Source organism: Lacerta agilis, chromosome 10 (assembly GCF_009819535.1).
Source record: "Lacerta agilis isolate rLacAgi1 chromosome 10, rLacAgi1.pri, whole genome shotgun sequence".
NCBI classification, from domain to species: Eukaryota; Metazoa; Chordata; class Lepidosauria; order Squamata; family Lacertidae; genus Lacerta; species Lacerta agilis.
In genome coordinates, this window is record NC_046321.1 from 34,164,036 (window position 1) to 34,178,134 (window position 14,099).

The window sequence follows — 14,099 nt, forward strand, 5'->3', positions numbered from 1 at the left end:
TGTCATATGAAGGAAACCACGATATCAATAGGTATGATACTATACAGAGTCCTAACTCAATTTTCTGGAGATGGATCTTTAAAAACTATTTTTTAACGTGTCTTTAAGAAAGTATTTTTGCTCCCCTGAAGCTCACCTGATTAACTTGATATAAGTTAATCAAGAAACCCAGTATCTTAGTATAGCTGTGACTGGGTAACAGTAGCTCTCTCTGCCTTAAAAACAAATGGTAGCAGTAAGAACAGGAATTCATGCTATTTCTATTTTAGGTATTATTTTGTGTGAAATGTATGTCCTTGATTTCTTTTAAAACCCTTTTTCAATAATTACCCTGCTAATACTAATATAGTAGGACAGCAGAAGGGGGACATATTTCTTCAGGGAACCAAATGCTGATCTATTGACAATTTTGTTTTTCAAGTTTGTGACTCATTTAATCTGACCATCACAGTCCAAAAGTGCACGCTTGGTTTCCTTTAAAGCAGAATATGAAAGACCTTTTTGTCCCATCATTTCAAATGGTTTGCTCATTTTTCTTAAATCCATATATGTTCAACAGCAAAGCTTCTCTCACTTGTTTTTGTCACATTTGCAGAATTGTTACAAAATTGTTGCAAAATACAAGTCTCTGCAGAGACACTAAAACATTCAACATGAATAAGTCTAGTTCCCTTCTTGCACATTATAAACTGTGACAAATTTAGTACTTCTTGAAACATTGGTCATTACAACATTATTATGTGTACAACCCATGTAATCTAAAGAATGGACCAGAAGAACCAACAGAATTGCCTAAAATGAACCAGAGACATAATATTTATATATATTCTACATCCAGGCTTGTATAGTGAGCCTCTCCCAAGACAACGAGAAAAAAAGATTTTAATCAAATGATGCAAAATGCAAAGAAACCTGCATTTGTATGAAACAGCATACTCTTTCCATTAGCCTCAAATTTTGGAGAGGTGTATGTGTGTTGGGGGGGTATGTTAAAGTAGCCCAACAGGCCCACGAAATAGAAAGCTCACTGAGAAAAATGGGCTTATCAATTGCCAGAGCAGTAAAAATCAATACAAGAGATAGGGTAATAAACTGTTAAGAAGGGAATATCAAATGCACACTTGTAGATAACCATCTTCAAAATTTCACACCTAAGAAAATATACTCCTGCTGTACACTGCACAAATTAATGCAAAGCAAAGAATACACAAAGGTGAAGTCAATTCTAAATCCATGGGATAGAAGGTTGAATAATAAGAACCAGAAAGAAAGAAAGAAAGAAAGAAAGAAAGAAAGAAAGAAAGAAAGAATTCCTGTTCTCTAAGAGGTTATATATGTGAAGAGCAAGACACTTCCTCCAACAGAGCTTGTAATCTATGCAGATAGCCCAAGGCAATACCAAATATTAGGAGTTGCTAGGGAGCGTAGCATTGGAAGATGTCCATGTTCCTGTTGCTTGGGCTGCCCTGCAGACAGGATACTGGGGTCAAGTAGCTCAATCAGTTCAACATCCTCCTGCAGCAGAACTTCCTGTTGCAGGATGGTGCAGAGAGCCTCCGAGCGAAAACCAACATCCTTAATTTGAGAAAAAAACAGCACTTTCACATACACAAGCATTTGTCAAAGAAAATATCCCCCTCCCCCATCACTATGCAATAAATAAAACAAGGATGGCCCATTCCTACCTTAGGAGTCTGAACCACCACCACCCTGGCAGATGTTTCTGCCTCTCCTAAGACCCCACTGATTTTGGTTGCAGAGTGAGGCAAAAGACAGGCAGGGGACAGGATTCAACTAGACACAGAGCTGAGGTGGGTAGAGCCCAGTGCCCCTGATAAGGAAGCAAGCCACCCCTCTGCATTGGTCATTTGATTGGATGTATGTGCATGCATCAGTTGAGGTGAAGTAAATTTGTGCCTGTGATAGCATGTGTCTATGAGATGGCCATATCCATCACTGGCATGCAGCCCCTGGAAGATGTTCCAAGAGGATTGTGGCCCTCAGGACAAAAAAGGGGCTGCCAACACTGATGTAAAGCATTCTGTGGTCCCTGTTGTTATTGCTAATATAGCACCATAAGTGTGCATAGTTCTTTACTGAACAGAAGACAGATCCCTGCCGCAAGATATTAACATTCAACATGGGAAACGACAGGAGAAGAGAGAAGTGGAGGCAAGGCTAATGGGAAAGCAATATATGGTTGTTTCAGTTGCACATGCTTTGACTTAGTTTCAGGTTGTGTTAGATTAACAGCAACAGCATTTGTACCCTGCCCATCTGACTGGGTTGCCCATTAGGGTATGGCAACTAAGGAAGATCATGCCAAAGACTTCTTAGTTCTATGGAAAGTCTCAATAATGGTCACGTGACTGCTTAGCAGATCACTTCTGCTATATGCATAGTTTGCTGAAATGAACACACACAACCATAAATCGAGATACCGTGAAATAAAAAGCACACAGTAATAAGATAACTTCAGTCAACAATAAGTCCTGAAGTTAGATGGATTTGTAAATTAAACTTGGCTGTGCAGGCAAACAACAATACAAGTCAGAAGCCACTAACAGAGACAGAACCTTTCAAAAGCAATTCTCAAATTAAAGGAGATCTAGAACTCTTGCTTAAAGCACTCTAAGGCTGAAAACAGCATTTTAAAATTACAAAGTTCTACCAGGCTACAGAAATGATTAAGCAATAATTCATTAAACATCAGAACATATGTGTCAGGGTTTTCCCAAGTGTTGCTCATGAGTAACGACATAGCCTTCAGTTGCTAAGATGATTTATTGTGCATTACTATTTTACAGTGTAGAGCTAGTTCAAAACATGACCGCTCAGTCACTTGCAGAATCCGGAAGTGCCCCTCTCTGGTTTCCCGCCCAACACCAAAGTCTCGGCACCCTAAAACGACATCTGCGGTGCCTCCTGACCCCCCGATGCTCCCTCAGATCCTCTCTGGCTGGCGGTGCTGAGTCTTTGCCCAGAGTCTCCAAGCCTCTGCAGCTCCTCCTCCCTTGGAGAGAGCTCAGGCGAAAGGCTAGAGGAGGAGGAGTCCGCCGACAGAAGCGGCTGGGGTTCCCTGTAACATAGAGAGCCCTCCTCTCGCGAAGAGCTGCTCTCCCAATCCTCCTCCCGAGGAGGACTTATTTCCCTGCCCTCCTCCTGAGCAGGACCTCCAACCAGCCCTTCCTCTCGAGTAGTCCTCCTGTCCCCCTCCTCCTCAAGAGGAGGATCTCTCTCCCCTTGCTCCTCACAAGGAATACCTTTGCCCCGGCTCTCCTCCCAAGTAGGACCTCCCCTCGCCCTCTCCTCATGATAATATGCAAAGCTTGAGCTTTGGTCCCCTCCCCTTTTACGCAGATTTGAACATTAACTTTGCCATACTTTGTTATGTCATGTGGAGAACAAGCTGTGACCTATTGGCTTAGCTAAAAAAAAAAAGGTAGAAGAAATTTATTTATTTATTTAGGAATTAAATAAGGCTTGTTGAGGGGGAATTGCAGAGTTGCAGCTTACCAATTGGTGAAGTAGTTCATCTTTTTTCTTATATGGTAAAAAAGAAAGCCAGCTTTTAAATTTCTCAGCTAAGTTTGATAGGACGTCTTTCTATTAAAAAAAAATCAAGACAGTAGTACATAAATATAATAATTATCATTAAAACTGCCTTCATTTATTCCACTGGTCTAGTTACATGTGAAGATGATGTCTGTTAAGTAGCTTAAGCCTACAAATAACACAAGTAATTGTACCAAGAGTCAAATACACCAGCACACCAATGTTTATAATGTTCTGACCAAAATCACAATTAAGAGTGCAAAGGACACTTTAGGCACCAAAAGAGGACAAGGAATAGAGAATATGATGAGGAACTGTTTAATGTTGAAATGACTGTGTACACAAATGTATTGAGTGCAGCAAGAACTGGTTTTTTTAAAAAATGTATAAATTATTTGAACACAATTGCTTCTTAGCAAGAGACAAGCTATAAATGCATGCTTTGTTAGATGCATATTGAGACTCTCCTGCTTTCCTGCAAACATCATCACAATATTCATTATAACAAAAATCCTATACATTTCATTTCAACAAAAAACAAAAGATGTTTTAATACAAAAGTTTTCAACAGTTGCCTAATGAAATGGCCTATTAAGGTTCTATTATATAAGTATTTGTATATATGGTTAGTTACTTTTGGAAGAAAAAATTCACTTTGTTTTTTTGGCCATGTGAATTTTCATTAAAGAAGATTTTTGCTTTCATTGAGTATCACACTGTTCATTACTAAACACGGAACCATGTTAATCAGGAACACTTGAGATGAAAATGATTACAAAATATGATTTTTTGTAATAAGCTATTTTTAGTATATGTAAAGTAGTCATCAGCAGTACTAGAGGATGAAAAGGAAGTAGCCTGCTGAGTTTCCTAGTATAGGAACTACTGTTCACTTCTAATTTTTGTGTTTCTAGGCCTATAATTCACAGCTAAAGATATATTTAGAGTATGCTAAATATATATTTCATTTCTATCCATTGGTCATCTTGGTTGCCCTCCTCTATTTGAAAGGTTTCTCTCGGATTTAAAACCACAAGATAAAATTCTGCACAAAAAAAATGGTGCCAAAACTGCAATTATCATCTATAGATAATTGTGGGTGGGTGTGGTGGGTTTTTTCCATTGTTTTTATTATGTATTTTGTGTTTTTATCTTGAATTTTTATGCTGTGAATTGTCCTGAGATCTACAGATGAAGGGTAGTAATATTCATAATAGAAGTGATTATATTGAACAGTGAAGTTTTAACTAAGCCATTTTCCACAATCACATGCAAATGAGGGCAGAAAATAAAGAATTCAAGTTCCTCAATTCCAGCAATTCCCCAATTACAAAGGTGTTCTCTTTATGCAAGCACTAGGTATTTATATAAGCAAGACACAAGTTTCCAAAATACATGCCTGCAAGGTTCAGGCATTTGCAGGTGAGGACCGACAGAAGAAACAGTATACAATCTTCTGACTGCCAATTCTCCCTCCACATGCCTCCCCCAGGTCATCTCCTCCTCACCTTCGCAGAGACAAACAAGACAAACAAGTCTCTGAGCCCAGCTGGGAAGGGATGGGGAAACAGTTTTAAAACTGGCCATGATGCATTTGTAGGGTAAAATTAGATCTGGATGAAGAGTTGAACAGCCCACCAAGGACTTCTGCATTAGCATATTGAAGAAAACATGGGACAGGGAACATAATGTATAGTTCTGCTGTTAGTACAATGCTGACAATGAATCAGTGTTCTTCAGCAGATTTACTGCAGTGTGGTAGAAAAAATCTCAGAAGCAGAAGTAAAAGAACTAAAATATACACTTTATTTTTGGTCTCATTGTGGACTCATTATGTTGGACTCATTGACCTGGTTTGCAAGACATGTTAAACCATAGTTAAAATAAATGACAGTAAGAGCTGTTCGACAGTGGAATTTGCTGCCAAGGTGTATGGTGGAGTCTCCTTCTTTGGAGGTCTTTAAGCAGAGGCTTGACAGCCATCTGTCAGGAATGCTTTGATGGTGTTTCCTGCTTGGCAGAGGGTTGGACTGGATGGCCCTTGTGGTCTCTTCCAACTCTATGATTCTATGATTGCAACCTTCCAGATCTTGCTGGACCACTTCCACCATCTCTGATCACTAAGTTTGCTGGCTGGGGCTGATGGGAGTCCAGCAACACCTGGAGGGCCACAGGTTCCCTATCCCTGGCTTAGTGTGAATGAGCTGCATGTCGATGCATGCTGTTGAAATTCCAAGTGCTTCACCCTTAGTTCTGCTGCAGCTACACCTAGGGGGTTTGCTACAATTTACTGTTTGGGGGGAAACAAACCACCAGCCTGACTTTGGACATAAATAGCAAGGCAAACTATGGCTTGTTTCCTACATAGCATGGCAGCAGCATGGGAGGAGCAAAGCATCTGCAATTTCATGCTGCTCAATCCCATTGAACTACTTTTAACAATTTTAATTCTGGTTTATTGTGACATGTGAATGAGGCCATTAACTATTAACAATTCTATTGCATCATGCCATGAACATAGCTGAGTAAAAACACCATGTTTTTCAGAATATGATCATCAAATTTTGCCAACTGGTTTTTCGTACCCTTCCCTTTTGGGATAGTAGAAAGGCCGCTGGCCTGCAGAGTCATAGCCAAGGAAGTCTGCAGAAAAGTCCCCTCCTCCATGATTTTGTTTAGCATATTGATGGATAATGGCCATTGAAAGAACTCGCCATTATCAAGAAGAGAGACAGGCAGAAATAACTGGGCCAAGCATGCTCCAGCTGGGTGCTAAAGAGATGGCGTAAAAATGGATGAGTTTCCAGCACGTGACCAGTGCTATCCTTATACAAGTTCACCATGCTTAGCATACATTGCTAGCAAACAATTCATTACACTGCATTTTTGAAACAAAATGAGCAGCAGCATGCAGGTGTTCTCTTCCCTAGCGAGGTTTAATGTCAAAGTACAGGAGAAACTGCTTGAAAAATGAACACTGATTGCACAGGAAGAACCTTGCACTAAGAAGGTACCTGAATGCTCTGGATGGGGCAGCGCCTGCTAGCTCCATCTTTGTCCAGATCGTCAATATGGAGGGGCAATGAGACACAGTGTGAGCTCAGCAGATGATGTGGATGAATTGCAATATGCAGTTCCTCTCTTCATGCACCCCAAGCCCTTACAAATGAGGCCCCAGCTGACATGGGAAAAGAACCTGAACTTTAGGTTCCATTTTCCATTGATTCCCCACCACCACATTTTTCCTTTTCCTTGCAATGTCACGCAAGCTACTGGTTACTAGTTTTAGAAGCTCTGCCGATGTTTTTATTTAACTTTAGCATTCTTAACTAAAGGTGCAATTCCACACACGCATACCTAGAATTAAGTCCCATTGGACTCAAACTTACTTCTGAGCAGATATAAATAGGGTTGCATTATATAGGAGTCAGGAAACTTAAGATTCTCTGAAATCTATGATTTTTTAGACACTCAGATTAATCTTCATTAAAACACTCGCTTCTGAGCAGTCTAGGGTGGATTGCAGGCTTTGATATACCACGTTAAGATTGCTGTGTTTTCTTCTGAACAAAAGCATGCATGACCATATGCATACTCTACATGCTACTGTGGAAGTGACTGATCACTGGCAAATGAGTCCTAGCATGTTCCTTAATACCCCAGTTAATCAAGAAAAAAGGTGCTTTTCCCTCTGCTATAGTGAAACTGGTCAGTGTTCAGCTTTCATTACAGTATTATAATTGGATTCTGAGCCAGATCAGAATGAGACATGTTTCTGGTGGGGGAAAGTAATACTGAGCAAATTCAACAGTATTTAGAAGATTTATTCAATTAAAAACCTGTGAAATTTGAGTGGTATACTTATTATATGAAGTCTAACTAAAGAAAAGGGTTAAAATGATGATTTACCATGCTGGGTAAGTTCATCTTGCTTTTTTATCTTCAATATGCAACAGACATTAAGCTATTAACTATAATCCATATGCATTATATCATCCCCCTCTCCTCTAGGCTGCATTATGTAAAAGAGCAGTGGGTTAAGGGGAAAAAATTGACAACAGAACAGTGGATGAATCTGGACTGCTTTTAGGCAACTCAAACTATTTGTATTACAACATTAAATAAGTAATTAGGACTAAAATAAAGTGATACCATGACTACAGAGAGGGGAGAGCGAGTGTAGGATCTTACTGCTGTATGTAAGGGGTGGCGGGGAGAAAACTCTGACCATCACCTGACTCCAGCTGCCCCTTCAAAACAACATCAGGACAACTGGCACAAGGGATCCAAAGCAGGGCTAGCTCTGCACAATAATAAACTGTTAATAATAAACAGTGCACAACAATGCACGTATTCAATACCACTGAAATGCAGACAAAGGATACACATTATGAAGGGAGTGCATTTTTAAATAGAGGCTGGGATTTTCATTTGATAGATTATGTAGCAGTTGAATTACCAAACTGAGTACTTACGTTCTGAATTGCAACTGTATCCATGTCTTTTTGCCCCTCTTCGAATGTACATTCTTCCGGCTTTTGTAGCAACGGTGAGCATACTTCAAAATCAGTATGTCCTACGTCCTGTAAGTACTGATAAAGTGGCGAATTCTAAAATAAAAAATTAAAGGTATAATTAATTGATTTGTTTATATGAAGTATTCTGAGTTCAACATGCATTCATTATTTTTATTTATAGCCCACCCTCCGCTGAATAGTGTCAGAGCAGAAGTTAAAAATACACTTTAAACAATCAAGGTAACTGCAAATTATACTGAAATAAGACAATAAAACCACAAAACTAATCAATAACAAAATTAACAAAGATGTTCCAAAGATGTTTAGAAGGGTATGAGCTTTTGCCCAGTTGCTCCCACTTTAGTATTCTTGTTTTCCTCCAGCCAAAGTCCAACCAAATTTCCTCATGACATGAAAAAACCTAATTAACCTGTTCTGGACCAATTATAAACAGTCTGTTCTACATTATGGTATGTTAGGGGATTTACTGCTAAGCTCCTAGCTGAGCAGATGTGATATCATAGAATGTTCACAAACATTTAAACTACCTTCTCAGTACTGGCCCTGACTTGGTGGAACAGTCTGTCACAAGAGACCAGGGCCCTGCGGGATTTGGCATCTTTCCACAGGGCCTGCAAGACGGAGCTGTTCCACCAAGCCTTTGGGTTGGTTTTAGTTTAACCCTGGTGTTTCATTCTTTTGGTGTGGTTGGTGGGCTACTTAAAAATGAGGCTGCAGTTTAGATTAAATTTTAAATTGTATTTTAATCTGTATTTTAATGAACTGTTTTATGTTTTTGTTGTGATTTAGCCGCCCTGAGCCCGGTTTGGTGGGGAAGGGCGGAGTATAAATAAAAAATTATTATTATTATTATTATTATTACTCAAGAAATGAAGCTGCCAACAGAATACTGGTAGTCCAGTTTCTGCAAGGAAAGTGAAAAGTGTCACATAAGGGCTACTAAAAAGGAGTTATGGGAGGCAGTCTCATAACAAAAAAGGTGAATAGGAAGAAATCCTGGAAAACTGGACAGCTCAGAATCAGGTAAGTCTGACACCAGAGAAGGAGATTGTTTGGGGGGGTAAAGGGGGGGAATAGGCTGAGGAACAGAAACTTTAGCAACAGTAGCTGGTGAAAACAGATGCCCAAGGAAAATACAAGAGGACAAGATAGGCCATTAAAACTTAAAAGTGATTGGATGCTTTTTAGGCAGGAAGAAGAAACAGGAGAGATGAGCAGGCTGGGAACCTAGCCAAGAATCATGAGAGGTGAAGGAAGTGAGAGCAAACAATAGGCTGAAAAACCCAAGGGAAAAATAGGTGGTGAAGGCAGCACTTTAAGAGGCAACTTAGCAGAACAGTAATGGGAGGGAGCAAAACTACACATATGGCATCAGGACAGGAGATTTAATAGGTTATGTGCAGTAAGAAACAGATAAGCAAAGAGATGTGAGCACCGTTGGTCACCAGATCTAGGAGACAAATGATTGTTAGGTTTAGAGAAAAAGATGAGAGCTGAATTTAACATAAGAATTTGAACTAAATAGCCAATTATTTGGCTACAATGTTCTAGTTAGAAATTAAAACAATGTTTATATTACCACCAAATAGTTGTGTTTCCAACTACTAAAATGAATCAGACAAATGCTGCTTAGTATTAGTAAGCTTTCACTTTGCTGTTGGTTACTGTAGTAAGCAGGTAGCTTAAGGTCCTAAAGGAACAGCAAAGGGCCCAACTCCTTTACATATAAGTACAACAGTAGGAGAAACAACTAGGAGGAATCAGCTGAACCCAGTCTCCTCCCTGCTGAAGCTGTAGTTCAAAGCTCCAACAGCTGAAAGGTCAACTCCTCTAGCCATACCCTACAAGAATGGAAAGAGTCATATATACAGTGAGGGGGGAAAGTATTTGATCCCCTGCTAAATTTGCCCATTTGCCCTATGACGAAGAAATGACCAGTCCATAATTTTAATGGCAGGTTTATTGTAGCTGTGAGAGACAGAGATTGATGTGCATTATAATGAGGGCAAAATTTAGCAGGGGATCAAATACTTTCCCCCCTCACTGTAGCAGTGGGAAACTGGTGGCCTTAAATGTGGTTGATCTACAAGCCCATTATCCCTTACCATTGGCTGTGCTGATTCAGGCTGAAGGGAGCTGGAGTCAACATCATCTGGAGGGACACACGTTCCCCACTCCTAGGCTAAGAAGTTTCTTCTCAGCCACAGTTCCTCCACACACCCAGTGATGCTAAGTGCTTTTGAACTCAAGCAATGGCAATCTGGTAAGATGAAGCACTACTAAAGTTTCCTCAAAATGAAATATTATTCTCCTTTCAAGGCTGTGTCCTGATTGGAAGGAGGGGGGTTTCCCTCAGAAAGTGACAACTGCTCAATATGAAGAGGTGCAATTTGAAGCTTTTATCTCTACAGCTCTCAGGTACATACCTAGCATATATGAATAAAAAACCCTGGAACTAGTCCCTAACTTTCTGCTGAACCTGCCTGTACATGGATAGTGTAGTGCTAAGTGAAGTATTAATAAACAGGGTGAATGCTGTAAAGAATCTAATAATAATGCATGCCCCAGACCCTTAGCAACTAGTCGGCTAATTTTACTGAAAAGATCTAATGTATTGAACTGAACTAGATACCACAAAGATTTTAAAAAATTCAAGACAACAAATAGCAAACAGAGAAGTTTCTGAAAGAAAGAAACACCAAAATTTAGGAAGATTTAACTTATCGTTCATCAATTCCCTTGTCATACTATGATAGCTACCATTGTTTACCTGTTTTAATGAGTGAAATTGAAACTAAGACACAAATTGGAGTAATCATCCAATTCATTACAGTATTTCCACAATCAAAGCCACACCTCTGTAATTTCTGCTGATGCATTATAAAGGAAATGACTAAGACTTTCTCCATTAGTATCTCTGAGGTTTCCTCCCTCTCTCACCCTATGATATCTCCTGTGGATCTAACCTTTTATTAACTCTTAACCACATTAACAGTGGAACTTAAAAACCTCCTTTAGATTAGCAAACAATAATATTCTTGCTTTAAACCACAACAAATCTAGTATATAATGATCTAGAATATAAACAACAGATGACACTCCCAACAACATCTTGAAACTTCTTTCTCTCTCAAATTTTCTCCCTCTCAACTACTAAAGTACAAACTCTGCTAATGCCTAAAACAAGTCAGCCAAGTTTATTCTGAGGTGCAGCGATTAGAAGAATAAAAGACTTACAGGCAGTGCATTCCTTGTCTCCTGGAAAATATGATTCCACCTCTTTCTCAGATACACTTGCAGTGCATCTGAAAGAATTTCCTCCACCTCCCCATTTCTTTCTACTTGCCTCTCCAGGATGGAGTAGAAAATGAGGAGCATCGGTCAGAAAAACTGCACCTGTGCTCTCACACAGGCGCATTTTCCTAGCATCATCAGAAGCAGCCAGCAGCAACTCACTAAGACTCTGCAATTTCTTCTGTTACTGTATGATAGGAGGAACCGACAATCAGTTGATGGATTTTAAAAGGCTTTTAGGAAGCTACTCCTTAAAATAAATAATGCACATCAATATTATATAGAATCCCTTACAAAGACTTGCCAAGCTACTGAATTTAAATGTCTTAGTCATATTCCCTTGGCTCATAATCATCTTGGCCTGCTTATCATCTATCCAATTGCTCATAAATCGCATATTGAATGAGTACAAGACAGGGATTCTAGAAAGATACATTATTTATAAATATAAAAACTATTTCCCCCTATGTAACAATTGTGCTCCTGCTCCCTTCAGATTCTCACATTTTTCAAATGAACAACAACAACAACAACCTACACTTGCCTGAACAACTAATGAAAACCTTCTGTCTTCCAAAACTGCCTCACAGCCAGACTCAATGCTATCAAAGTAAAGACAAGGCTTTAAGACCATTTAATTTGACGAATTCCAATTTCTTTCTTGATTTTACTCCATATTTGATGATGAACAGTACAGTACATGATTCCTTTAGTATCCCAATAGAATAGCTATTCTAATATTTATACTTTAACCTTTATATTTACATTTTCATGTCTAATGGTACACACTGGTTTTAGTTTTGGTTACTGACATTCAGAAGGCTGATATCAAACTGGAACAAGTATTTGCAAAAAAAAAAAAAGGACAATTTGTAAAATAAATAGAAAAAAATGTGTATGCTTCCTTTTGGTTAAGCCTAAAGCCTATTTAGCCTACTAAAAAGATTTCTGAGCACTAATAGGATTAGGTTTCACACCTTAACAGCATTAATCTTTCCCTTGTCCTATACTATTTCAGTTGCATATGGTTTGATATAGCAGAAGAGTGTATCACACAATTTTCATCCTGTGGATCTATGAAAATGGCTACTTTTAACTTTACAACAATTAGTTTATCATAAAAATGTTTCATTGATCCAGTTAAGATAGAAAAGAGTTCACCTTACTGTATGTCATTCAGAAATTTGGTAGCCACCTTAATGTGTCAAATAATTAAGGATTATTAAAATTAAGTCTGTCAAAAAATTCCCCTAAAAAAAACAACTGCCAAGCTACTCAGAAATCCTGGATTGAACAGTTCACTCCAATTTTGACTACTACTACTACTACTACAGTGTTCTTGAAGCGACTGGCATGAGTTTGCCAAACTGCGGGAGGCAGTGGAGGATAGGGGTGCCTGGCATGCTCTGGTCCATGGGGTCACGAAGAGTCAGACATGACTGAACGACTGAACAACAACTACTACTAATTTACGGTATATGCTGCCCATCTGACTGAGTTGTCCCAGCCGCTCTGGGCAGCTTCCAACAAAGTAAAGCATCAAACACAGTTAAACATCAAATATCTAAAACTTCAATTAAATGCCATTAGACCAGAATAAAAATTCTTACAGGCAGTAGAAAAGATATTGGGGGTGGGGGGATGACTTGTCCAATTCCTTCAAAATCAAACTAAGGAGAAAGCAGGAGGCTTTCATCAAAACTTAAAATAGTTTTCATAGCAGCATAAGGAAAAGTTACAGCTAAGTTATTTGAAAGGCTTTGTCCTCTAACTTTTATATCAAGCTTTAGTATTTCAGAGTAACTTAAATATTAGCCTTTTCTTAATGGAAGCTAACAGTTACTAAGTAAATGTGAAGGCATTTTAAATTGTGTCATTAATGTGAACAGAAACAACAACAAAACACACACAGGAAAATGACTAGGTATCAAAGTTCACACAAAAGAAGTATAAGGATAATATAAAATGTTGCCAACCATGTTTCATTCTGGTGCCTCAAGCGCCTCAGTTCCATACTGAATGCTCCATATCTCCAAGTATACAATGAATAACATGAAGGAAAATACAACTGAGTGTTCATAAACAGTGCTTCTAGTAACAGCACAGGCTTCATGAATAAATTACAAAAAAGATGTGGTTACAGTAAGGAAACCCTTTAAACCTAATGAGAACCTTTCATAAAAGAACTGCACCAGATCATTAAGACTGCCATTTTTTCCCCACTTGCCAGTTTGCTATTGCAATGGATATGTATTTAAAACTTGAAAAATATGAAACAGCATGAAGTCAACCGCTTGAGGCTACAATCCTGTGAATATATGGGAATAAGTCACATTTAAAATAGAATATTATTAGATATTGAATTCACTTCACATATTTTTTTCAATAACTGCAATAGCAGTTTACACTTGCATTTTGTCAATAGCTTGGGGGCAGCATTTAGGATCTTACACCAGGGGCTCAATTTAGACATTACAGCTCATCTCCATGGGCTAGAGACTGGGAATATGCTGCAAGCATATGCATCTTCTCTCCTCATAAATGCCAATTTCATTCTCCACTTCCTGGTAACTATGGATTGCTTCTACACTAGGAATTTAGTGTGGAATCACCCTCTTGTTCATTCACATTTTACTGGGAGGAAAGTGAAGAGGTCCACATATTATCATCAACTTAGAATTCTGTGGTGTGTTTTTTTTACAGTTCTCCATT

At 38.8% G+C, this 14,099-nt stretch overlaps 1 protein-coding gene across 4 annotated transcripts in view; it reads right to left on the reverse strand.

The window, feature by feature from the left end:
* Positions 1 to 14,099, reverse strand: part of VEZT (vezatin, adherens junctions transmembrane protein) — a 36,365-nt gene that overhangs the window by 18,272 nt on the left and 3,994 nt on the right. For 2 of the 4 annotated variants that reach the window (XM_033163289.1, XM_033163288.1), the window contains exons 2-5: positions 11,331 to 11,574; positions 8,031 to 8,165; positions 3,517 to 3,606; positions 1,400 to 1,575 (exon numbers count right to left, since the gene is read on the reverse strand). In XM_033163289.1, the coding sequence (XP_033019180.1) occupies positions 1,400 to 1,575; positions 3,517 to 3,606; positions 8,031 to 8,165; positions 11,331 to 11,471 (542 nt within the window). In that variant the 5' untranslated portion in view covers positions 11,472 to 11,574. The remainder of the gene's footprint in view (positions 1 to 1,399; positions 1,576 to 3,516; positions 3,607 to 8,030; positions 8,166 to 11,330; positions 11,575 to 14,099) is intronic. The other 2 variants (XM_033163291.1, XM_033163290.1) reach the window with 1 other exon arrangement.